The sequence below is a fragment of the Lycorma delicatula genome, chromosome 13 (genome assembly GCF_047948215.1).
Source record: "Lycorma delicatula isolate Av1 chromosome 13, ASM4794821v1, whole genome shotgun sequence".
Taxonomy (NCBI): domain Eukaryota; kingdom Metazoa; phylum Arthropoda; class Insecta; order Hemiptera; family Fulgoridae; genus Lycorma; species Lycorma delicatula.
In genome coordinates, this window is record NC_134467.1 from 16,412,720 (window position 1) to 16,440,426 (window position 27,707).

Below are 27,707 nucleotides of genomic sequence, written 5' to 3' on the forward strand. Positions count from 1 at the left end.
AGAAACTAAACAGGAGATTAAACAGGTAAAAGAAAGAGATTGTTAGTTATCTAGCAAATAAAAAGTCATATCCGTTTTAAAATTTCCCTTCTCCCTCCCTCATTCAACCGTCTCTCTCTCACTCTCTCTCTCTCTCTCTCTCTCTCTCTCTCTCTCTCTCTCTGTGTGTGTGTGTGTGTGTGTTTGAAGCTTAATAATTTTTGACTGGATATACTGATTTTAATGAAATTGTATACATAAGATTCGTGTATATGTGGTAATTTGTTGGTAAAATTTTGGGTCAATGTGGTATTACAAAAATTATTTTGGAAACAATTAGCAATACATGGGGACGATTTCTTTTTTTTTCAATTTAATTATAAAAATTTACGAAACATCTAAAACCGTATATTTTATAAGTACAATATTTTGGGGTTTAACAAAAATTACCTCGGAAAATACTGAAATTATTTTACTGGGGAGCCATTTTTTTTTTTAATTTATCAAAAAAGAATTTACGTCAAATCTAAAAAAAAAGCTGACAACACAGTTGTAGGACTTCCCGACAACTGTGGGTTATTTCTGATTCACGGCTTACACACACAACTTAATTAAAAATATTTGTCAATTTGTTTTAATATAATATTTGTTTTTTTATTTAATTCAATAAGTATAAATAAAGCGCACGCGCATAGCATATTTAATGCGGCGTTACTAGCGGGGACGGTCGCACTAACTAAACTAATGTAATTTTTTAAAAAACTGGTGTAGCCTCGAGGTTTAACGCACCAGGTACCAAGTAAACCGGGCAATCGAGTTTGAGACCCGGGTAGACCGTACTGTTTTTGTTACACTTTAAATATTATTCATTTATTTAATTCTACCGCTCACCTCTGACGTCACAACATAGCAGTCAACTACAACAACAACATTTTTTAGGGTGAAGTGGGATTTTTTAAAAAGTTTTTTTTTCAACTATTGTTATTTTATAACCGTTAACAAATGTCCCTAAAAAAATGACCTTAATTAGGCGAAATCTCGAGTTAATGAGGGTGACCTTGCTCTGTAGCCTTACCTCCTTAACTTTTTAAGGTGAAAATTTAATGGCATCAATGCCCCATTTATAAAACAGTAATCTGAACAAGTTTGATCAAAATCGATCCAGTAGTTCTGAAGATATAAGGTGATTTACCAGGCCAACATCAAACTTACATTAATATCCGGAAAATTTTCATCCGGTTTTTTTGGGTTCCTTAAATGTCAAAACGTCAAGATCCGGTAAAAACCGTATTTTCCCAAATTTGATCGATTACAATCCTTTCCCTTCTAGAGCTATATTGCTATCTACTGGGAAAATTAAGTGTATTTTTTTAATCCAGTTGTTTTGGAACTTTACGAAAGCATGCTCAGTAATTACGGAAAATTACAGGTTTTTATTTTTTTTTTAATTTAAAAAAGTTAAATTTACTCCAAATCTAAAACGGTGTATTTTTCAAATATAATTTTCTCAGAAAATACTGGAAATATAATTCTGGGATTTTAAGTTTTACTTATTGTACAGAATCAAAATGGAATTTTTTATTAGACTTATCTTTAAACCAAATTATTTTTATAACTTTGTTTATTTAGAAATATTTCAATTTACTTTCATCAACATCCTGATATTATTTCTCTTCTTTGTAAGACACTTTACATAAAACAGATGATTAAGGGCGTAGAATATAGTAATAAATATGTTGAATTTAAAATTTGTTCACGAGTTCAATCAAATGTTTGTCGGCATATAGAAAAAAATTTATACATTATTTAAATTTTTTATTTATTTTTTAAAAATCATGTGAAGGGATTTTGAAAAATTCTAAAATTAAATTAGCCTTTTTATTTAATATAATATAAATTAAAAAAAGAAAAAAGAAAAAAAAATCTAATCATCACTGGGTTTTGAAACGTACACATTTAGTTTTGTAGCAAATAAATCTACTGTTTATACCAATTAATTGCAATAGATTCTCCGTGTTCCGTTTAACAATTCAGGATGTACGTTACTATAGAAACAAAGAGAGCATTTTTTTGTTTTTTTTTTTGGTGGGGATATGTTCACGATGAGGGGAAATAAACAGTGAATTATTAAAAGGTCAGGACACAATTAAACGTTGTAACTCATTGTATTTTAAATAAAGTTCTTTATTTAAAAAAAAAACCCCTCTATTTTACAAAGTATACATTTAAAATTTAAAAAACTATGAATAATGGAGGAAGTTATTTAAAAAAAAAGAAATTAACAAAAATGTAATTTTATATCATTTCTCTGTATTTGTTTATTTATTCTTGAAATACTAGCTGAAATATTTTTTTTTCACACGTATAATTTAAAAAATGAGTAATAATTTTTTTTCTTTTTAATTATTAATAAAACTAGACTTTTCCTTTATATTTTCTAAAAATTAGTTTATAAATAAATAACCCAAATTTTAGATTCCTAGTTATTCAAAAAATGGGATAATTACTGTTACATCAGTAAAGGATTTTCATTTACACACACACACACACACGTGTATATATATATATATACACATACACGAGGTGCGACAATAAAGTAATGAGACTGATTTTTCTTTGCAAGATGTGGCAACCCTGCAGCTTGCGTAGGCACACCATCTTTGACATCGGTCTGTAAGCTACTTCTAGTCTAAGCGGCACATTGATGACAACTGCTCGGTCGTGAGTTGTGCTGTAATAAGTGAACACGTGTTTGTGTCTCTCGTCACAGAAATGAAACCGCAAAATATTGCGCAACGGTATGCCATTTCTTTTTGGGTTATATCGGGTGAAAACGCGACGACAACTTACGGTAAGCTTCAGAAGGCTTTTGGAGAGGAGGTTATGTCAAGAGCTCAAGTTTTTCGGCGGCATAAAATTTTTAGTGAACGAATGTTGAAGACGAAGACCTCAGTGGACGACCATCAACCTCACGGACAGATGTCAACTTGACCAGGGTGCGTGAAATCGTACGATCTGATCGAAAATTATCCGTGAAAATGATCGCAGAAGAACTCAACATCGATCGAGAAACGGTTCGTCTAATATTAACTGAAGATCTTGGTACGAGAAAGATTTGTGCAAAAATGGTCCCCAAAAATCTCACACAACAACAGCGAGAAACACGGAAAAATGTGGCAGCCGATCTGTTAGAGCAAACGGAAATCGATCCAGATTTGTTGAGCCGTGTTATCACTGGCGATGAAGGTTGGTTTTTTCAATACGATCCAGAGACAAAACGCCAATGTTCGCAATGTGGTGCTCAAAGGGATCACCCAGACCAAAAAAAGCTCGCATGTCAAAGTCAAAAGTGAAACGCACGCTTGTGTGCTTCTTCGATTCCAAGGGAATTGTTCATAAAGAGCGGGTGCCTCCTGGACAAACGGTTAACCGATATTTCTACAAAGAAATTTTAGAAAGACTTGGTAAATGAGTTCTTCGTGTCCGTACCAACATTGCTGATAATTGGATTCTGCATCACGATAATGCGCCATCCCATACTGGTCTATCAGTACGGCAATTATTAACCTGAAAATAAACTTCAGTACTACCACAGCCACCTTATTCACCAGATATCGCTCTGTGCGACTTTTTTCTATTTCCAAGAGTCCGTTTTCAAACAACACAAGATGTCCAAAAAGCTGTGACGAGGGTCTTGGAGGATATTACAGAAGATGAGTTCCAGAAATGTTACCATCAATGGCAGAAGCGCTGGAATAAGTTTGTGCAATCAAAGAGGAACTACTTTGAAGGAGACAACACTAAACATGACTAAAACGGTAAGCGACATTTTTTTTTCACATCAGTCCCATTACTTTATTGTCGCACCTCGTATATATATATATATATATATATATATATATATATATATATATATATACACGAGATCTCTAAATAAAGCAATGAGACCGGTCCAGAAAAACTTTTTATTTGTAATCCAATTATACATCACCTTCGAAATAGTTCCCTTGGGAAGCCACGCAACGCGTCAAACGGTTTTCCCAATCTTCATAGCAGTGCTGGAACTCAGAAACCAGAATATCCTTTAGATGGCCGGTTAAATTCTTTTTTCTTCTGTTCCAAGATGGTGTTCTTTAATATGTTTTTTTAAAAGTCGGGAACAGGAAAACGTCATAGGGACTCAAATCAGGTGAATAAGGTGGTTGAGGAACTACAGGAGTGTTTTTCTTTGCCAAAAACTCATCAGTTGAGAATGCAGTGTGACAAGATTCGTTGTCATGATGCAGCATCCAGTTGTCTTTGATGGCTGGTCTCACGCGGGGAATTGTTTTCCGTAATCTTTCGAGAATTTCTCGGTAAACATATCGATTTACCCTGTCCTGTAAACAAAAAATCCTTATGGACAATGCCATTATTATCGAAGAAACAAATTAGCATGGTTTTGATTTGCTCATTTTTGCTTTTTTGGGACGTGATGAGTTTGAAGTATGCCATTCCTTGCCCTGGCATTTTGTTTCCGGGTCGTACTCAAATATCAAAGATTAATCACCAGTAATAACATTTCTTTAGAAAATCAGGATCAGTTTCAATTCGTCCTAGAATATCGCAGCACACGTCCACCCTGTTGTTTTTCTGTTAAGCAATGAAGTTTTTTTGAGACCAATTCTGCACAAGTGTTTTTCATGTCCAATTCGTTTGTCAAAATTTGACGGTACGGTTCAAATTCAGTTTTTCTGCAATCATTCTGACAGTTAATTGTACCGTATGAAGTCTCAGAAGAATTGAGAGGAGAGTGGAGGAAGTGTTAGGAGAAGACCAATTTGGTTTCAGGAAAAGTATAGGGACAAGGGAAGCAATTTTAGGCCTCAGATTAATAGTAGAAGGAAGATTAAAGAAAAACAAACCAACATACTTGGCGTTTATAGACCTAGAAAAGGCATTCGATAACGTAGACTGGAATAAAATGTTCAGCATTTTAAAAAAATTAGGGTTCAAATACAGAGATAGAAGAACAATTGCTAACATGTACAGGAACCAAACAGCAACAGTAGCAATTGAAGAACATAAGAAAGAAGCCGTAATAAGAAAGGGAGTCCGACAAGGATGTTCTCTATCTCCGTTACTTTTTAATCTTTACATGGAACTAGCAGTTAATGATGTTAAAGAACAATTTAGATTCGGAGTAACAGTACAAGGTGAAAAGATAAAGATGCTACGATTTGCCGATGATATAGTAATTCTAGCCGAGAATAAAAAGGATTTAGAAGAAACAATGAACGGCATAGATGAAGTCCTACGCAAGAACTATCGCATTAAAATAAACAAGAACAAAACAAAAGTAATGAAATGTAGTAGAAATAACAAAGATGGACCGCTGAATGTGAAAATAGGAGGAGAAAAGATTATGGAGGTAGAAGAATTTTGTTATTTGGGAAGTAGAATTACTAAAGATGGACGAAGCAGGAGCGATATAAAATGCCGAATAGCATAAGCTAAACGAGCCTTCAGTAAGAAATATAAGTTGTTTACATCAAAAATTAATTTAAATGTCAGGAAAAGATTTTTGAAAGTGTATGTTTGGAGTGTCGCTTTATATGGAAGTGAAACTTGGACAATCGGAGTATCTGAGAAGAAAAGGTTAGAAGCTTTTGAAATGTGGTGCTATAGGAGAATGTTAAAAATCAGATGGGTGGATAAAGTGACAAATGAGGAGGTATTGCGGCAAATAGATGAAGAAAGAAGCATTTGGAAAAATATAGTTAAAAGAAGAGACAGATTTATAGGCCACATACTAAGGCATCCTGGAATAGTCACTTTAATTTTGGAAGGACAGGTAGAAGGGAAAAATTGTGTAGGCAGGCCACGTTTGGAATATGTAAAACAAATTGTTAGGGATGTAGGATGTAGAGGGTATACTGAAATGAAACGACTAGCACTAGATAGGGAATCTTGGAGAGCTGCATCAAACCAGTCAAATGACTGAAGACAAAAAAAAAAAAAAAAAAAGAAAAGAAGTCTCTGATTCGCTCAACATTCTCCTTACTTTTTGACGTTAACGGTCTTCCAGAGTGTGGAACATTCGCAAATTCCCGACCATTTGAAAACGTTTTAAACCGCCTAAAAACTTGACAGAGCGTTATCTCCATACGCCCTTTTCAATTTTGAAAAGCTAGATGTTATAACAGTCCTAAATCCAAAATTTCAACATCCTACTGGTAATCGTTTTTGAGTTATACGAGATACGTACGTACAGATGTCATACCGAAACTAGTCAAAATGGATTCAGGGATGGTCAAAATGGATATTTCCGTTGAAATCTGAAAACCGAAATTTTTCGCAATCGTAATACCCCCTTTACTTTGTACAATGAAGTAAAACTCAATCTTCGATTCAGATAATTAATGATTAATAAGTTTAACAAAAAATATATTTATTTATGAATAACAAAATTTTTGTTTATTTTTATAAAGTAATCTGCGTAGATGATTTGTTTTTAATTGAAATTTTAAAAAATATATTAATTTTTAACAAAAAGAAAAACAAAACAAACAAAAATAATAAATTCTTAATTTTAAATAAACATTACTTTTGTTTTTACTGTTTCTCTTGTTATTTTTGTTAAAATCAAAAAGCATGTCGATTTTACTTTCTTTTTTTTTTATTAAAATAGAAAACAGTTCAGATACGTATTTTATTGTTTTTTTCCGTCGCTGTTATTGTTGTTTATTTTATAAAATCAATGAACCTTTACATGAAGCTTTCAATGATAATAATAATAATTAATAATGTCCCTGAAATGTAAGAAATAAATTTGGAAATTATTCCTTATGTAATTTCCTACGAAAATTTAACTAGAAATGAGTTTTTTTGTCTTTTATCTTTTACTGTTTTTTTTTTCTTAATGAAATTATTATGTAAGAACGGGCTGAGATATTTTAATAAAATATATCTCACTATTTAAAGAGGAACTTTTTTTTTCATTTATTCTCCAATAACCACGAAAACTATTGAACCAATTATTAAGAAGAAATCTTAGTTGTGGTTTTCTTATAATCCCCGGACTGTTTACCATAGTTGAAATTTCACCAATCTTACCGTTATATAAATCATAAATAACTTTTTTCTTTTTTTTTTTGTTTAACCTCCGGGACTACCACAGAGGATGAGATGAATGATTTGTAGCGTGTGTGAAAATGCCATGCCTGACCGGGATTCGAACTTCGGACCTTTTCTTTCTTTTTCCTGTTTAGCCTCCGGTAACTACCGTTTAGATAATTCTTCAGAGGATGAATGAGGATGATATGTATGAGTGTAAATGAAGTGTAGTCTTATACATTCTCAGTTCGACCATACCTGAGATGTGTGGTTAATTGAAACCCGACCACCAAAGAACACCGGTATCCACGATCTAGTATTCAAATCCGTGTAAAAATAACTGGCTTTACTAGAACTTGAACGCTGGAACTCTCGTTTTCCAAATCAGCTGATTTGGGAAGACGCGTTCACCACTAGAGACCAACCCGGTGGGTTTGAACTCCGGACCTAGAACTTCTGTTACTAACGTAAATGGTATCTATATATATAAGAATCAATGTTTGTTTGTCTGTCTATTCCAACTTAACTCGAGATCTACCGGACAGATTTTTCTAAAATTTTGCACACCTACACTTTGAAGCCCTGCGGTGAATATAAGGTAATTTTTTTGGACTTCCGACATAAAGAAATTTAAAACACTTTATTTCTTCCTTAAAGCTTATTTCATTTTCAAAATGGCTTTGATTTTCAAGAAAAATTTAATTTTTAACTAATATTTTTTTAAATCGATTAATTTTAAAAAGGGCTGAGGTTTTAACGTACAGTTATTCCTAAGTTTCAATCGATTTAGTGCACATGCATATGTAATTTTTACGATTCATTCATTTACTATTTTTTACAGCTGTTTAAAAACATAAATAAATAGCCGCTTTTGTTTATCATTTGTGCGTTACTAATTTAAAGCGTGTAAAGTATTTAACTGCGATCTTTTAAATTTTGTGATCTTTTTGCAAAACATCATACCACGCCTAAAAAACATTCTTCGATAGGGAGAAATACAAAAAAGCACTTATGATGAAAACTGTTTGTGCGGCAGAGACTGAAGACGAAATAAAGTCAAGATTGGAAAGCGCCCGAATACGCACAGCCCGATCTCGTTCGACTGAAACAACTGAGCGACGGGAAATGCGATATGCCACCGTTATTGTACGTGTGACTGACTGCACCTGCCTCCGGTTACTTGACTAATAAATATAAAATAAAAGGATTGACCACCACAGAAAACGCAAGTAACCATATAGCGCGAGCGAAGCTGCGACTGGGAGTCGCAGCTTCGCTCGTCTATATTAATATAGATAATTAATATAAATTATATCGTCTGTAAAAAAAACAATTTAAAAAATTTTTCATTTTTAGCGTAAAATAAAAAATTGCAATAAAACCAAAAATATATGTTTTATCAACTAAATTTATTTTTTATTTTGAAATTTGAAACAGAAAATTATCATTTTTTTGGCACCCCTTCAAAAGAATTTTGCGTGATTCTTTCGCACAAATCAGTTTCAAATTCACTAATAACACGTCGAGTTTTTTCCTTTTAATTCATCATGCATTAGTGATTTGTTACTATAGTCTAATGACTTCTCAGTGAAAAAATCCCTTTCGGCACGCCGGAAGGCGCCTTTTATACAGATTTATCATAAAAGAATGGTGCGGTTTTCAACATGGTTTAAATTAAAACAGAATTTATGTTTTTTATTTTTCAAATTTGTCGTCTCAAACATTTTTTTACATAATTAATAAATTTCAATATGTGCACCCTTAGTCGCTCGACAAATGTCCAAACGATACTCAACTTCACTCCAAACATCAGTTAACATTTCTTCGTTAACGGTTGTCATCGCTTCATCAATCCTGTTTTTTAAGCGGTTTAGATCGCGAATTTTTGGCATATAAACAACGCTTTTGATGTACCCCCGTAAGAAAAAATCGCAAGGTGTCAGATCTGGACTCCTTGGAGGCCTTGCCGGGTCCTATCCATCGATCTCCAAATTTTTCGTTCAAAGCGTCCGCGACCGATGCATTGAAGTGCGGGGGAGCACCGTCTTGTTGGAAATGAAGTCGATGAATGTTTTCGAGTTCATCCGGCTGAGGAAAGCGATAATCGTTTAACACGTCAAGATACACAACTCCATTAATTGTTTTTTCAGCAAAGAAGAAAGGCCCTATTACACGATTTACATCGCACCACACCAAACATTAACTTTAGGCGAATCGCGTTGTTTCTCAATAATTGCGTATGGGTTTTCAGAGCCCCGTATTCGTGAATTGTATCTGTTAACGCATCCATTCACGTGGAATGTAGCTTCGTCTGTAAAAATTATATCATCTAAAAACGATTCGTTTTCACTTATTCTCTCCGACATTTCAACAGCGAAATTGTAACGTTTTACACCATCATCGGGTTTCGATTCTTGCAGTATCTGGATTTTATAAGCGTGTAATTTTAGTTTTTTTCGTAAAACTTTGTGAACTGTTGAATTTGGAATACCTAATTCGACGCTTCGACGGTGGATGGATTTCCCAGGGCTTCTAATTGCCGATCGTCTAATTAGTTCAACCGTTTCGTCCGGTACACTTGGTCTGCCGGTTGATTTCTGTTTCTTAACCGATCCGGTTTCTTCGAATCGTTTGAACCGACGTGTTATGTTATTTTTGTGTGGCGGATCTCTTCCGAATTCACGTCGAAACGCACGTTGAACTAAAATTACGGATTTTAATTCGGCCATCAATAAAACACACTTTGCTTTGTCTTTATCCGAGAACATAGTAACTCGCTAAACTCACCGCAACAACAATACAAGAACTGACGTTGTGGTTAAAACTGCTGATAAACAAACTTTTGGGTTGGAGGCTTTTAGGGATACCAATATAACATGTAGAAATTTCCCTACAATCTTCCTATGAATTACTGAATTACCATTCTTTTATGATAATCCTGTATTTAATCTTTTAAAATTTCATACCTCACCCCTCCTACAACGGTTGGGGTAGGGATGTGTAACACCCACATTATTTTTTCTCAGTTAATAAATAATAATTGTTCCAAGTTTGGTTTAAATCAGTCCAGTAGTTTAGGAGGAGATGAAGAACCAACATATATAACCACATACAATAATTTTTATTTGTACTCAATTAAAATGACTTCTGTTATTTTTTTAAGAATATATTATATAAATATTCCATAATTTTAACCGGTTTTCTTAATATTTTTAACTTTATTTCTTCCGTTTAAATTTTTTTTTTTTCTTGTCTTCAGTCATTTGACTAGTTTGATGCAGCTCTCCAATATTCCCTATCTAGTGCTAGTCGTTTCATTTCAGTACACCCCCTACATCCTACATCCCTAACAATTTTTTTTACATATTCCAAACGTTGCCTGCCTATAAAATTTTTTCCTTCTACCTGTCCTTCCAATATTAAAGCGACTATTCCAGGATGCCTTAGTATGTGGCCCATAAAGTCTGTCTCTTCTTTTAGCTATATTTTTCCAAATGCTTCTTTCTTCATTTATTTGCCCCAACACCTCTTCATTTGTCACTTTATCCGCTCATTTGATATTTAACATTCTCCTACAGCACCGCATTTCAAAAGCTTCTAATCTTTTCTTCTCAGATTAAAAAAAATATTAGAAGCTCAGATATTTAATTATTATATAATTAATAATATGATTGTTTTATTATCTGTTACAGACATCGTCATTATGATGAAGATCCAGAAGATATGTCATGCGGACATTGGTGCGAATATGTCCTTGTAGTTGTGTTGGCATCACTGCTTTTATTATCTGCACTTATATTAATTCTATTTTGGACATTATACTATAGAAAAGGATTCGCTTGGAATGAAGATCCAGAAAGACAATTCAATTTGCATCCAACACTTATGGTTACTGGTTTTATATCTCTCAGTGGTTTCTGTAAGTTTATTTATTTATTATATAAATAATTTTTTTTCCTTTTATGATCAATTTTCCAGATAAACTCGAAGTGTGTGTTGTGAGTATAAGAAATAAAATTTTGTTGTATATGAAAAATAATGACTGATGAAAAATCCATGACTGAGTAGGATTCTAACCCTGGGACCTCTTTTCTTTTCTTTTTCTTTTTCTTTTTCATGTTTAGCCTCCTGTAACTACCGTTTAGATAATACTTCAGAGGATGAATGAGGATGATATGTATGAGTATAAATGAAGTGTAGTCTTGTACATTCTCAGTTCGACCATTTCTGAGATGTGTGGTTAATTGAAACCCAACCACCAAAGAACATCAGTATCCACGATCTAGTATTCAAATCCATGTAAAAATAACTGGCTTTACTAGGACTTGAACGCTGGAACTCTCGACTTCCAAATCAGCTGATTTAGGAAGACGTGTTCACCACTAGACCAACCCGGTGGGTTAACCCTGGGACCTCTGGATGAAAGATAGAGACACAAACACTATGCACACACACACACACACACACACACACACACACACACACACACACACATATATATATATATATATAGAAGATGTTAATAAATTATGCTTAAAATAAATAAATTTTCAACTGTTAAATTTAGAAAAACAATTTAGCAACTGATGTTATCAAAAACTTATTTATTTTTCAGTATGAGTTTGTAACACTCCTAGCCCTCGAAGGACCTCCATGGGGAAATAGGCAACTCAAGAATTATTTAAATAGAAAGAGTAACATTTTAAAATGTTTTATTACTTCTTCCATGATTAAATTATCCAGTAAAAGGAAAAGACAACAACCTTATTTCATTCTCTTTTCTTAGTTTCTTGCCTCATATCTTCCTCATTCTCTATTTTTATCTGATTCTTATATAAATTAAATAAGTAATCAATAAATTTTCTCTTTATAAACTGTAATTCTACGTTATTAAATACTTTTCAGGATCTATAAACAACATTTATGTAGTTTTGTTTTGTCTCATGTTCGTCTTAAGTTAAACAAAACAGTTTAAATTGTTTCTTATGTTTCTGAAACCGATTTGTTTTTCACTTCCTTATGTTATATTCTTCTATAAATTATTTTATACCAAAATTATTTTTATATCTATTTGGTCCTTTGTTTTATCTTTTTTTTTCTTTTAATAATAAAAAGTAGTATATGGTAAGATCAATATGGTCAACAGCTTCTTAGAGAATGGATTCAACCAAACGAACTGAATAAAATGGCAATTCAAACACAGATTAAGAAACTGGTAAAAGCCTATGGAATAACAAAGAACCAGTACAACAAAAAAGTATATCCATAAAAGCAAAGATAAGACATTACAACACTGTCATCAAGAGAGAAGGATTATTTGCTGTAGAATGTTTATCCATGAATAGAAAAGAGGATATCGAAGAAATCAAAAAGCAGGTTTGAAAAATACCACTACGTACCATGAAAAAACAAAGAAGGAGAGTGGCAACTACAGAGCAAGGAGGAACTCTGTAACACTACTACTTTCACAACAACGACAAGAAAACGAAGAGCTAAATTCTTATGGAGATCTAAAGAGGATGGACACAAACAGGGTGATGAAATTGATTTTTGATCATCTTATGATACTCAGAAACATAAGAAATTGGGTTAAGGAAATCAGAAATGATCTGGTGGAAATGGGCATCCTGGAAGAAGAGATGGATATTTTTAGGAAGAAGATAGATAATTGGAAGCAATTTAAAGAATAAAAGAAGTAGACTGATGAACAGAAGAAGACTAACAGTGAGCAAATGAAAAAAATCTGGGAAGCAAGAAAGATGAAACTCATCAAGGTAAGGTTCATCGCGGTCCAGAGAAGATCTTAGCGCTTAAAAAAAAATTACTGTTTTTTTTAAAATTCAGTGATACTAGATTATGTATATTATTCAGTTTGTACATCTTCCAAACAATATAGGAATTCAAGTCATACATCATCAAATTTATTTTTAACTATAGAGAATTTCTACTAAAATCATCATTAATTTCTACTTCTCCAGCATTTTTATTTGTTTCAATGTTTCAGCTAAAACCACTAATGATTTATCTCGCAACGGTACTCTACTAGTTGGACTTGAAATCCAAAAAGACTTATTTTCTATAATGATTGTTTTTTGTCTTCAGTCATTTGACTGGTTTGATGCAGCTCTCCAAGATTCCCTATCTAGTGATAGTCGTTTCATTTCGGTATACCCCCTACATCCTATATCCCTAACAATTTGTTTTACATATTCCAAACGTGGCCTGCCTACACAATGCTTTCCTTCTACCTGTCCTTCCAATATTAAAGCGACTATTCCAGTATGCATTAGTATGTCTGTCTCTTCTTTTAGCTATATTTTTCCAAATGCTTCTTTCTTCATCAATTTGCCGCAACACCTCTTCATTTGTCACTTTATCCACCCGTCTGATTTTTAACATTCTCCTGTAGCACTGCATTTCAAAAACTTCTAATCTTTTCTTCTCAGATACTCCAATCGTCCAAGATTCACTTCCATATAAAGCGATGCTCCAAACATATACTTTCAAAAATCTTTTCCTGATATTTAGATTAATTTTTGATGTAAACAAATGATATTTCTGACTGAAGGCCCGTTTCGCTTGCGTTATTCGGCATTTTATATCTCTCCTGCTTCGTCCATCTTTAGTAATTCTACTTCCCAAATAACAAAATTCTTCTACCTCCATAATCTTTTCTTCTCCTATTTTCACATTCAGTGGTCCATCTTTGTTATTTCTACTACATTTCATTACTTTTGTTTGTTCTTGTTTATTTTCAAGCGATAGTTCTTGTATTAGGACTTCATCTATGCCGTTCATTGCTTCTTCTAAATCCTTTTTACTCTAAGCTAGAATTACTATATCATAAGCAAATCGTAGCATCTTTATCTTTTCACCTTGTACTCTTAATTCGAATCTAAATTGTTCTTTAACATCATTAACTGCTAGTTCCATGTAAAGATTAAAAAGCAACGGGGATAGGGAAAATCCTTGTCGGACTCCCTTTCTTATTACGGCTTCTTTCTTATGTTCTTTAATTATTATTGTTGCTGTTTGGTTCCTGTAAATGTTAGCAATTGTTCTTCTATCTCTGTATTTGAACCCTAATTTTTTTTAAATGCTGAACATTTTGTTCCAGTCTACGGATATTCCTCTCTATAATGATAAGATTTTGAATTCATAATTATGTCATTACCTCTGACAACAAAAATATATCGACAGGTTCCAGTTAATTCTAGTGATTCTAATTTACAACGGATTCTCTGGCATGATTCTCCAAATCAGGAGATAAGATATTAAACACTACGAACTGTAACTTTGGAACCTGTTGTGCATCATATTTAGCCACAAGATGTCTCATTTAAATATCAATTGAAAATGAAAATAATTTTCTACAAGCTTCTATAAAGCTATTAAAAATTATTTCTATGTTGATGATTTTATTACAGGTTCAAACAACATAAATTAAGTTATTCAACTAAAAGAAGACATCTCAAAATTATTACAACTGTATAGTTTTTCACTTTATAGATGGTTTTCTAATAATGATATCATTTCTACGTAGCATAATAGGAAAAACAATTCTCAACTTTGAGGAATTTTATACAACGTTGACACAAATTTAGGTGTGTCTTAACTCTTGTCCTTTTTTTTTTGCTATTTCCACAGACCATAGAAATTCAGTACCACTTTCATCAGGACACTTTCTTATTGGATGTCCTCTTATGTCCTTGCCTAAACCCAGTTATCAAAAGGTTGAAATTATGCGCTTAGGCCATTGGCAACTACTCCAAAAATTTATACAATTAATTTGGAGACGATGGTCAAATGAGTATCGACATTCTTCCTTGAAAGATGAAACCATAACTATTACTAAAAATCTACCAATTATGAATGAAAATTATATAATTGCACTAGATCTATGAAAAAGACGTTTCGATAATAAATATTTAACTGCATCTCAGAATTCAGATCATATTTTAAAATTAAATTCTATAAAGGAGAATCTTTGGAAGTATCTTCATATGTGAATGTGCTTCAAATAATGCATATTTCAATCGACACATATGAATTTATTGTTGTTCAGTTGTTAACATCAAAGTTAGATTACAAATACCTCCAGATTATGGAAGGAGAAACTTTCAAATTAAAGGTTTCCCACTTTTAAAAATTTCATAGAATTCCTTGAATTTTATCACCAAAGTGTTCTAGAAGACAGGTGTTTGAAAATATATTAATGCAAGTAGGTCAAACCATCAAAACATCTTAAGAAATAACTCCAAAGTGTAACGACATAACAATGTAACTAAATCTTATACTATACGTTTTAACGTAAATGCTAACAAGCAGTATAAGGCAAATAATTTTAGCTGTTCTTCAAAATTTAATTATAAGCAATGTCTAATTTGTAATTCTAATCATTATTTACAAAATAAACATATTTTCTAACAATCAATTTATTTAAAGATATAAATGATCCAGCGCTGTAAGTTCAGAATAATGGAAGGTGGTTTAAAGCATGTTATTCAAATTTCTTTCTTGGTATTGTATTTTCCTACATATTCCACAACCACATTAAGTCTCTCTTCTGTCTCAAATAAAATTCTTTCACCTTGACTTATAATGATAGAAATATAATTAAACCCAGATAGAACATTTGGTAAGTGATTTACACAAAATCGATACATTAAAACAGAAGAATTTAATTAAATTGTAAAAGAAATCTATATAAATGAAAAATGTGTTTTTTAGATAATTATAAACAACTTTCTTCGGATGTTTATTATTAATAATTTTGAAAGTTGAAAAGGAAATTCTAAATATATACTTCACTAATTTTTTAGATATAATAATTAATTATGAACAAAATATTTCATGTTTTTTTTTATCCCCTTTGGTTATAATTGACCTTGATATATATATATATATAAGCATTACAGAAAGAAAAAAGTATCTTCACATCAATTTAACTTTCATTTGTTCTTTCATAAATTATTTTAAAATACAATTAATTAATCGTTGGAGAATATTAAAAATTTAATTGCTATATTTTTAATTATGCATGAACTAATTTAATTATTTTTTCTTTTCTGATTTTAATACCGTTATCGTTTTCATATAATAAAAAAAATACATAATTTACTTTTATGTCTTATATTTTTCTTCCAGTTTTTTTCTCTAATTAATTCAATTATAAAATTTATCTTACAATGTCTGTAATATTTTGGAAATATTAATCTTTATTTTTTATTTTTATTATAATTACTGATTGTTATTGTCTTTTAAGAACTTTATAACATTATTAGTGAAGCATTATAACAATATCATTAAAAAGATTTTTTTTCAAGGTGACTTTCTAGGGAGCACGCCAATATTTTTTTTTCTTTCTTTCTTTTTCCAAAGAACCTTTATATGAGATGTAATCTTGTATATAACCTCATATTATATTTTATTTATCTAACCTTTATTTTATACAAAGATCATACTCTATTACCCTTAGATTCTGAGGTTCCTCTCTTGACCGCTTTTTGTATTCTCTTTGGTTTTTAATTTCCATAGTTTTTCAACGATTTATTTATTTGGTATTTCTGGATTTACTCAGATCATGTGCTCAAAGAACTTTAATTTTTTTTTTCTAACTGCAGTTTCCAAATCGTCTTGGATTTAAAAATTTTACCCTTCTTCTCTTTTCTTGAACCATGGATTTATATTACAATTTTGAGAAAATTTTCTAGGCATCAGATACACAATTTCATTTCTGTATATGATCAATTGTATGCATACAATACTACTATTTAGTCTTATTACCCAATTGTTAATGTCTGGTAATTTTTTTCTAAGAAAGGGAAATTTTGTTTTGTGACACGAAGTTGGTAGCGCTACTCAACTGGTATAGATACGGCAGTGTGAGATGATTTTCCTTTAGCTATGTAAACCATTGTTTCCAACCCACCGGGTTGGTCTCTTCATTCTCTTTTCTTAGTTTCTTGCCTCATTCTCTATTTTTATGTGATTCTTTCTTTCTTCATCTATTTTCCGCAACACCTCATCATTTGTCACTTTATCCACCCGTCTGATTTGTAACATTCTCCTGTAGCACTGCATTTCTAAAGCTTCTAATCTTTTCTTCTCAGATACTCCTATTGTCCAAGATTCACTTCCATATAAAGCGACGCTCCAAACATATACTTTCAAAAATCTTTTCCTGAAATTTAAATTAATTTTTGATGTAAACAAATTATATTTCTGACTGAAGGCTCGTTTCGCTTGTGCTATTCAGCATTTTATATCGCTCCTGCTTCGTCCATCTTTAGTAATTCTACTTCCCAAATAACAAAATTCTTCTACCTCCATAATCTTTTCTCCTCCTATTTTCACATTCAGTGGTCCATCTTTGTTATTTCTACTACATTTCATTACTTTTGTTTTGTTCTTGTTTATTTTCATGCAGTAGTTCTTGCGTAGGACTTCATCTATGCCGTTCATTGTTTCTTCTAAATCCTTTTTACTCTCGGCTAGAATTACTATATCATCAGCAAATCGTAGCATCTTTATCTTTTCACCTTGTACTGTTACTCCGAATCTAAATTGTTCTTTAACATCATTAACTGCTACTTCCATGTAAAGATTAAAAAGCAACGGGGATAGGGAACATCCTTGTCTGACACCCTTTCTTATGTTCTTCAATTATTACTGTTGCTGTTTGGTTCCTGTAAATGTTAGCAATTGTTCTTCTATCTCTGTAATTGAATCCTAATTTTTTTAAAATGTTTATGAACATTTTATTCCAGTTTACGTTATCGAATGCCTTTTCTAGATCTATAAATGCCAAGTATGTTGGTTTGTTTTTCTTTAATCTTCCTTCCACTATTAATCTGAGGCCTAAAATTGCTTCCCTTGTCCCTATACTTTTCCCTGAAACCAAATTAGTCCTTTCCTAACACTTCTTCCACTCTCCTCTCAATTCTTCTGTATAGAATTCTAGTTAAGAGTTTAAATCATAAATAATATATTTTGGCAATCAATAGAATCTTTTTGTAACCAACCTTCTTCAAATAGTTTAAAACTGTTATGTGATTGATGTTTAATTCATTACTGATATTACAATAGCTAATATGTACATCTTGCTCAATTTTTTTGTATGATTTCATTGACTTTATCAATAAACGGTCTATCAAAATGAGGTCCATCAACGACATCAAAATTTCCAGCTTTAACCAGCTTTGTGCCGCACTTTTTTTTTAAGAGCCTTAGTCACATTCTTTTTTTGTAATATAATTTCAAAATGAATCATTTCTTCTTTATTTTCTTTCATTTTGATAACCTAATAACTTTTAAATTAATATAATCATACCTTTCTAAAAATATTTAATGATATTTCACCTTCTAAAATCATACAGTGTTGCCAGATTTGATTAATTTTACCTGAGTTTTACGATTCTAAAGCTATCTACAGTAGAATACAAAGAAACTTTTCCCTAATCCTAATAATAAGAAGATAAATGTTAAAAATTTGTTGTTTTTTTTTTTCTTTTTATTGTTATTGAAAAGTATTCATTTGAGTAAATTCCACACCTCTATCCAAAGTTATATTTTCTTTTTTAATTTAGATAATGTATAATAATGAAAACAAAAATTTGTATATTTTTCAATTTAACTTTTCTTTTAATGGCTTACCCATTTTAATAATAAAAGAAGAGAAAATTTTTTGAAAAGATTTTTCTAAAATAAACACAAATAAAAAAAGAGTTAGTCAGTAGCGCTATCTATCAGAGTAGGTGGGTAGTCATTAAAACTTTAGTTATGGTTTCACGTTAATGAGTGTCTCTTTTCATTGTGTATGTATGTGCGACAGAGTATTTTATATATTTCTACAAGATGAACTAACTAAAAAGAATGAAGTTGAACGAAACATAAAAGAGTCAGCCATCATGAATTTTTTACTTACAAGAATGTATTATATCTTGTTCCCTTACACTCTGTAACTCTTTTACTTGTTCTTTCTCTCTCTTTTTTCTTTTTTCTCACTTATGAAAAATTTTAAACACTATTATATAAATATTTTAAGTTTTTATTCTAAAAGCTATATTTAAATTAAAAATATTCTGTACAGATTAAAAAAAAAGAAATATGTTTTATTATTAACTATTACATCCTGTTCATCAACACCTTCTAATAGATGTGGTAAATATTTTTCATACTAAATAAATATATAATGCCAAATCGTTTAAAAAATTATATTTTTTTAAATAGTTCTTTTAAAATTCTGTGTTCTTTTAATTTTTGTAATTACTATCTGTTAAAATCTGTTTACATTTTGATGCAGTAAATTATAACAAAAAAAAAATCTGTGTGGACATCACATGACTTCCTTGTACACCTATTAAATTAGATATACGCATTTTTTTTAAAATGAAAAGTAAAATTGTTTTTACAATCAGAGGTTAATAATTTATTAATAAATCAATATATTTAAATAAAAAAAAAAAAAAGTTATAAAAGGATTAATTAAACTTTTATTTGGCTATAACTCTGGAACCGATGAAAATAAGTACCACTTATGATATATCATTGTAAAGCTCTCAATGAGGGCTTATTACTGCAGTTAAGGAAAAATCCAAATTCTTTGGATTTTGGAAATTTTTTGCACATAATTGGTCCAGTCGGTTGCAATCAAAAGGGGAGGTGCACAACTAAATGTTACAACAGTCCTAAATCCAAAATTTTTTGCAATCACAGTACTTCCTTTATTTGTTACAAGGAAGTAAAAATTGGTTTTACCACAAGGAAGATACTACAGACAGCATTAGTAGCTTAAAGAAATATTTTATGTAAATTTTATTTGTTTTTAAATTAATCATTGTTTCGCCCCAAAAAGGGTAAAATAATTTTTACTTTCCTGTCTAGATAGCAATATAGCAGAGCTACAGATCTAGAAGGGAAAGTATTGTAATCCAATTTGGGTATATGCGGCTTACCCACCGGGTTGGTCTAGTGGTTAACCCGTCTTCCCAAATGAATTGATTTGGAAGTCGAGAGTTACAGCGTTCAAGTCCTAGTAAAGCCAGATATTTTTACACGGATTTTAATACTAGATCGTGGATACCGGTTTTCTTTGGTGGTTGGGTTTCAATTAACCACACATCTCAGGAACGGTCGAACTGAGAATGTACAAGACTACACTTCATTTACACTCATACATATCATCCTCATTCATCCTCTGAAGAATTATCTAAACGGTAGTTACCGGAGGCTAAACAGGAAAAAGAAAGGGTATATGCGGCTTTCACCGGATCTTGATTTTCACACCTAAGGAATCCAAAAAAACTAAAATACTGGTTGAAAATTTTCCGATGTTAATGTTCATATGTACGTGTGTGTTTTCGATATTGGCCTGAATATTTCCAGAACTACTGGTCTGATTTTAACCAAACTTGGTCAGATTACTTATAATATGGTGTATTGATGCCATTAAATTTTCAACTTAAAAGGTCAAGGGAGTGAGGCTATAGACCAAGGTCACTACTAGTTTCTCAAATATTTTCTTAATTAAGGTCATATTTTTCTTAGGCACATCTTAACAATTAAAAAATAAAAATTCTGCAAAAAAATAATTCCCCAGAAAATCCTGTAACTACTGACGTAAGAAAGCATACTACATCAATAGTACCCACTGTCATCATAAAGAGTATCTCATCCGTCCTTGGAATTTATGTTTTTCCCTATGGGAAATTGCCGCGTTGTTTTAGACCGGGAAATTTGAAATTATACAGGTTTGACAACCAAATTATATTCTACACTTTAAATATTAATTATTTATTTTATTTTAGTTAATATTTCAAAGGTTGGTCACACTGACGTACAGCTGTTATAGTCATCTGCTATTTTGTGACGTCACATGTGAGCGGCAGAATTAAATAAATGAATAATATTTAAAGTATAGGATGATTCAAAGAAACGGGAAATTTTAAGAATTAAATAACTTAATGAATAATTTTTTTTAGAAAATGAATTTTATTTCATGTAATTGTACAAATGTTGCCATTTTAGGATACATACATTTTAGTTTATTTTTTAAATATTACATCTTCCAGGTGACCTCCTCTTCTACTTAAACACTCAGGAAGTCTCTTCGTTAATTGTTCATGGTTTGACGTAACATCTCAACTGGAATTTCCGCAATTGCTTCTCGGATCTTTGCCTTCAGTTCTTCCGTTGTAGCAGGTCTACTGTGGAACACTTTGCTTTTAAGGTAACCCCGCAAAAAGTAATCGCAAGCTGAGAGATCAGGCGATCTGGGAGGCCATCTAATGTCACCATTTGGTGAAATGACACGTTGTGCAAACAATCGGGTACAGCTGTCATCGATATTCGTGCAGTATGTGACGTTGCTCCGTCTTGTTGAAACCAGGCTGTGTTAAGAGTCGGTGGAAATCTCTTTTGTTGTTCCACAACAAAGGTTTCAAGCACGGCTACGTAACGAGCAGACGTCACTGTAATCGCAAGACTGTTGTCATCCTCAAAAAAATAAGGGCCTATAACATCGTAAGATGACATAGCACACCACACGGTCGCTTTCTGGCCGTGCAACGGACGCTGGTGTAGCTGCATAGGATTTTTTTGTGCCCGGTATCTGAAATTTTGCTCGTTAACAAATCCACTCAGGTGGAAATGCACTTCGTCTGACATCCACAGTTCGTGAACAAACTCTTCTTTATCGTTTATCTTCTGAAGCATTACATTACAGAATTGTGCTCGCACAACTGCATCGTTCGGTTTCAGTTCCTGGACGATCTGCAACCTGTACAGATGGTATTGCAAGTCCTTCACTAACGTTCTTCGAACTCTTAAACTATGCGATCGTAAAGATGCTGAGAGACGACGGATTGACCGATGTGGACTTCGTGTGACTGCATCTTGTAAAGCTTGAACGTTCTGTGGTGTACGGACGGTTCGCTCATGGCCTGGAAGTTTCTTTTTATTGCCGAACCGGTTTCCTCTAAATTAGTTATCTATGTTTTAATTGCATGTGCTGATGGAACACGGTCGTGCCGTTTCAGATTAAAATGACGGCGAAATTCTCTACGCGCTACCTCCACACTGTCATTGTTTTTTGTAAAACGCTTTGATAACAAATGCACGTTGCGCACCACTCCAAGGATCCATGAAAACTAAATGGCAGGTTAGGTTAGAGAGGGTGGCGCCACTTATCAAATGGTACCAATCGCCCACGGCTACCAACACAACTTTCAAAATTTTCCGTTTCTTTAAATAAGCCTGTATAAAAAAGTTACTTGGTCTGGCTGGATCTCGATTGCCCGGTCAACTCGGTACTTGGTGCGTTAAACCTAGCGGCTACACCAGTCTTCCGACCGTATAAGCGAAATTTGTTCTATGTAAGTTGTGAAATTATATTATTTAAGTTAGTGCCGACCGTCGCCGCTAATACCGCCACACCGTAGTAGTAGTAGTATAATAAAGAGTACCGTCTATGTGTTGGCGCGTAATTAAAAACGTTCGGTTATTTTTTGAACAGACCTCGTATTTCAAATCAGGCAAAGTTTCGAGTCCTGTGCTGAGCAAGCTTTTGCTCTGAAGAAATTACTTTTTTTTTGTGTTCAGTCATTTGACTGGTTTGATGCAGTTCTCCAAGATTCCCTATCTAGTGCTAGTCGTTTCATTTCAGTATACCCTCTACATCCTACATCCCTAACAATTTGTTTACATATTCCAAACGTGGCCTGCCTACACAATTTTTCCCTTCTACCTGTCCTTCCAATATTAAAGCGACTACTCCAGGATACCTTAATATGTGGCCTATAAGTCTGTCTCTTCTTTTAACTATATTTTTCCAAATGCTTCTTTCTTCATCTATTTGCCGCAATACCTCTTCATTTGTCACTTTAACCACCCATCTGATTTTTAACATTCTCCTATAGCACCGCATTTCAAAAGCTTCTAATCTTTTCTTCTCAGATACTCCGATCATCCAAGTTTCACTTCCATATAAAGCGACACTCCAAACATACACTTTCAACAATCTTTTCCTAACATTTAAATTAATTTTTGATGTAAAAAAATTATATTTCTTACTGAAGGCTCGTTTAGCTTGTGCTATTCGGCATTTTATAACGCTCCTGCTTCGTCCATCTTTAGTAATTCTACTTCCCAAATAACAAAATTCTTCTACCTCCATAATTTTTCTCCTCCTATTTTCACATTCAGCGGTCCATCTTTGTTAGTTCTACTACATTTCATTACTTTTGTTTTGTTCTTGTTTATTTTCATGCGATAGTTCTTGCGTAGGACTTCATCTATGCCGTTCATTGTTTCTTCTAAATCCTTTTTATTCTCGGCTAGAATTACTATATCATCAGCAAATCGTAGCATGTTTATCTTTTCACCTTGTACTGTTACTCCGAATCTAAATTGTTCTTTAACATCATTAACTGCTAGTTCCATGTAAAGATAAAAAAGTAACGGAGATAGGGAACATCCTTGTCGGACTCCCTTTCTTATTACGGCTTCTTTGGTATGTTGGTTTGTTTTTCTTTAATCTTCCTTCTACTATTAATCTGAGGCCTAAAATTGTTTGCCTTGTCCCTATACTTTTCCTGAAACCAAATTGGTCTTCTCCTAACACTTCCTCCACTCTCCTCTCAATTCTTCTGTATAGAATTCTAGTTAAGATTTTTGATGCATGACTAGTTAAACTAATTGTTCTGTATTCTTCACTTTTATCTGCCCCTGCTTGAAGAAATTACAATACCTATAATTTTTATAAATTGAACAGAATCTAATTGTTATATATCAGTATTATTCTCCCAAGCATGAGGATAATGAACACAGTTGTTAGTACATTAGTTTAACAACACAGTGAGGGTACAGGGATTCCACGGATCAGCTAGTTTTTACTAAATAAATTACATCAACTTTTAAATATAACCTCTAATAATCACCCTTATACTGAAGTCATCAAAATGAATGAATGATACAACTATTTTAAGAAATAAATTTTATTTTATACAATCAGGATTTTTTTTTATTACATTGATAAAAAAAGATGTAATTTTAGATGTCGGAAATTATTATTTGTTTCAGACAACCAAATCAATCTATAAATAAATAATTTCTAAACTATTTACTTGTTACTTGTTTATATATATATATATATATGTGTGTGTGTGTGTGTGTGTGTGTGTCAGTTATATTTTCTCTTAAAAGAAATTAACAAAAAAAAAAATTCTTGTCTTTTATAAGAAATAAATAAATAAAATAAGATAAAGGAAATGGTTACCGCGTATCTAATGTTTTCATCCTGTTGATTGTGCACTCAGGTATAACAACTGTGCCAACTATGATTATCGTATAAAAGAAAAAGAGACCACCACTAATTTTATATAAAAGTGAAGAAATTTCACCATATTTTTTTTTTTTACTTTTTATTATTTAATTGTATTTACAAATATTACGGAAATATGGTGTTTACAGGAAATTTTTTTTGTAATTTATTGATAGTTATAATAATATATGTTATTTTATTTAATTTTCCAAGTGGTAACTATCGAAAGCTTACACAACCATTAAAATCGAATTCCTAGACCATATTACTAAAAGCGTACATCCTATAATAAAAATTAGTCAAAATCGTTATACCTGAATAATTCTCTAACAATCCGTGCTTCAATCCTATTGCGTGCTCTTTTTATATATTATTTGTAATAACTGTATAGAATATTAATTTTAAATTTGCAACCATTGGGATCATTGGTGCACTGGTACCGAAGTGCAGTTTCGATACTGTTTTTTAAAAGAAATAAAAAATTTTCCTTTCACATAAAATTTATGTTAACTTTAGCTATCTATTGTAATAGGTACAATAATTCGACTTCCGGAAAATTTCGATATATCTTTGCGTTTTACATCCCCCAGAGCCCAAAACTACCGTCAGTTCAAAATGTTATATATATATATATATTTCACTTTCTTGTGGACACAACTGCCGTAATATTGCGCCAATCACTTTCAAATTGATACTTAAAATACAGGGTTATCATAAAAGAATGGTAATTCAGTAATTCATAGGAAGATTGTAGGGAAATTTCTACATGTTATATTGGTATCCCTGAAAGCCTCCAACCCAAAAGTTTGTTTATCAACAGTTTTAACCACAACGTCAGTTCTTGTATTGTTGTTGCGGTGAGTTTAGCGAGTTACTATGTTCTCGGATAAAGACAATGCAAAGTGCGTATTATTGATGGCCGAATTAAAATCCGTAATTTTAGTTCAACGTGCGTCTGGACGTGAATTCGGAAGAGATCCACCGCACAAAGATAACATAACACGTCGGCTCAAACGATTCGAAGAAACCGGATCGGTTAAGAAACAGAAATCAACCAGCAAACCAAACGTATCAGACGAAACGGTTGAACTAATTAGACGATCGGCAATTAGAAGTCCTGGGAAGTCCGTTCCCCGTCGAAGCGTCGAATTAGGTATTCCAAAATCAACAGTTCACAAAGTTTTACATAAAAAACTGAAATTGCACGCTTATAAAATCCAGATTCTGCAGGAATTGAAACCCGATGATGGTGTAAAACGTTACAATTTCGCTGTTGAAATGTCGGAGAGAATAAGTGAAAACGAATCGTTTGTAGATGATATAATTTTTAAAGACGAAGCTACATTCCACGCGAATGGATGTGTTAACAGACACAATTCACGAATATGGGGCTCTGAAAACCCACACGCAATTATTGAGAAACAACGCGATTCGCCTAAAGTTAATGTTTGGTGTGGTGCGATGAAAAATCTGGTAATAGGGCCTTTCTTCTTTGCTGAAAAAACAATTAATGGAGTTGTGTATCTCGGCATGTTAACCGATTATTGCTTTCCTCAGCTGCATGAACTTGAAAACATTCATCGACTTCATTTCCAACAAGATTGTCCTCCCCCGCACTTCAATGCATTGGTCACGGACGCTTTGAACGAAAAATTTGGATGGATAGGCCAGCAAGGACCCGTACATTGGCCTCCAAGGAGTCCAGACCTGACTCCTTGCGATTTTTTCTTGTGGGGGTACATCAAAAGCGTTGTTTATGCACAAAAAATTCGCGACCTAAATCGCTTAAAAAACAGGATTAATGAAGCGATGACAACCGTTAACGAAGAAATGTAAACTAATGTTTGGAGAGAAGTTGAGTATCGTTTGGGCATTTGTCGAGCGACTAAGGGCGCACATATTGAAATTTATTAATTATGTAAAAAAATGTTGTAGGCGACAAATTTGAAAAATAAAAAACATAAACTGTTAGTAATTCTGTTTTAATTTAAGCTATGTTCAAAACCGCACCATTATTTGATGATAACCCTGTATAGCGACCCGAAATCTAGGTCGAGGTTGTTAATGGGTAAAATCGGACCATGGAGGTGGAAATGGCGGGGGTCTTTTTCGAAAAAATAAAATATTGCTATAACTTTCTTATTAAGTAAAATATCGAATTCATTTAAAGTTTCTACTATTTGAATAAGGGCCTAAAACTTATCAAAGTAAAGTTTTTTGATATCACCAATTATTGGCCCAGGACGTGGTAAAACTGTGGTTGGATTTCAAAAAAAAAATCATACCTTAGATTTATATTCATATTCATGTGCTTTGATTGTTTTTCCGTTTGCGATTATTACGTATTTTTACGTACACCATCTGCAAGTCCATTCAAGTACCACATACGAGGTCTGTAAATAAAGTAATTAGGCCGGTTCAGAAAAACCTTTTATTTACAATCCAATTATACATGGACTCTAACACCTTCGAAATTGTTCCCTCGGGAAGACACGCAACGCTTCAGACGGTTTTCCCACTTTTCATAGCAGTGTTGGAACTCAGAAACCGGAATATCCTTCAGATGATCGGTTACATTTTTTTTTTTGTTTTCTACTGATCCAAAATTGTGTCCTTTCGGGTGTTTTTTTTAAAGTCGGGAACAGGAAAAAGTCATGTGAATAAGACGGGAACAGGGACTCAAGTCAGGTGAATAAGATGGTTGAGGAAATACAGGAATGATTTTCTTAACCAAAAACTCATTAATTGAGAGTGCAGTGTGACAAGGTGCATTGTCATGACGCAGCAACCAGTTGTCTTTGATGGCTGGTCTCACGCGGGCAACTCTTTTCCGCGGTCTTTCAAGAATTTCTCGGTAAACATATTGATTTACAGTTTGTCCTGTAGGCAAAAACTCCTTCTGGACAATGCCATTACTATCGAAGAAATTAATTAGCATGGTTTTGATGTATGATTTGCTCATTTTTGCTTTTTTGGGATGAAGTGTGCCACTCCTTGCTCTGACGTTTTGTTTCTGAGTCTTATTCAAATATCCAAGATTCATCATCAACAACTAATAACATTTTTTTAGAAAATCAGGATCAATTTAAATTCGCCCGAGAAGATCGCTGCAGACTTCCACCCTGTTGTTTTTCTGTTCAAAAATGAGGTTTTTTGAGACCAATTTTGAACAAACTTTTTTTAAGTCCAATTCATTTGTCAAAATTTTATGGACTATAGTACGATTCAAATTCAGTTGTTCTGCAATCATTCTGACAATTAATCACCACTCTTCGTACCGTATCAAGTCTCTGATTCGCGCAACATTGGCGTC

The 27,707-nt window shown here is 32.6% G+C and overlaps 1 protein-coding gene across 2 annotated transcripts in view; it reads left to right on the forward strand.

Annotated features, from left to right (window-relative positions):
- nemy (cytochrome b561 family member no extended memory) overlaps positions 1-27,707 on the forward strand; it is a 239,409-nt gene that overhangs the window by 166,115 nt on the left and 45,587 nt on the right. For both annotated transcript variants that reach the window (XM_075381791.1, XM_075381793.1), the window contains exon 2: positions 10,767-10,993. In XM_075381791.1, coding sequence (XP_075237906.1) covers positions 10,767-10,993 — 227 coding nt within the window. The remainder of the gene's footprint in view (positions 1-10,766; positions 10,994-27,707) is intronic.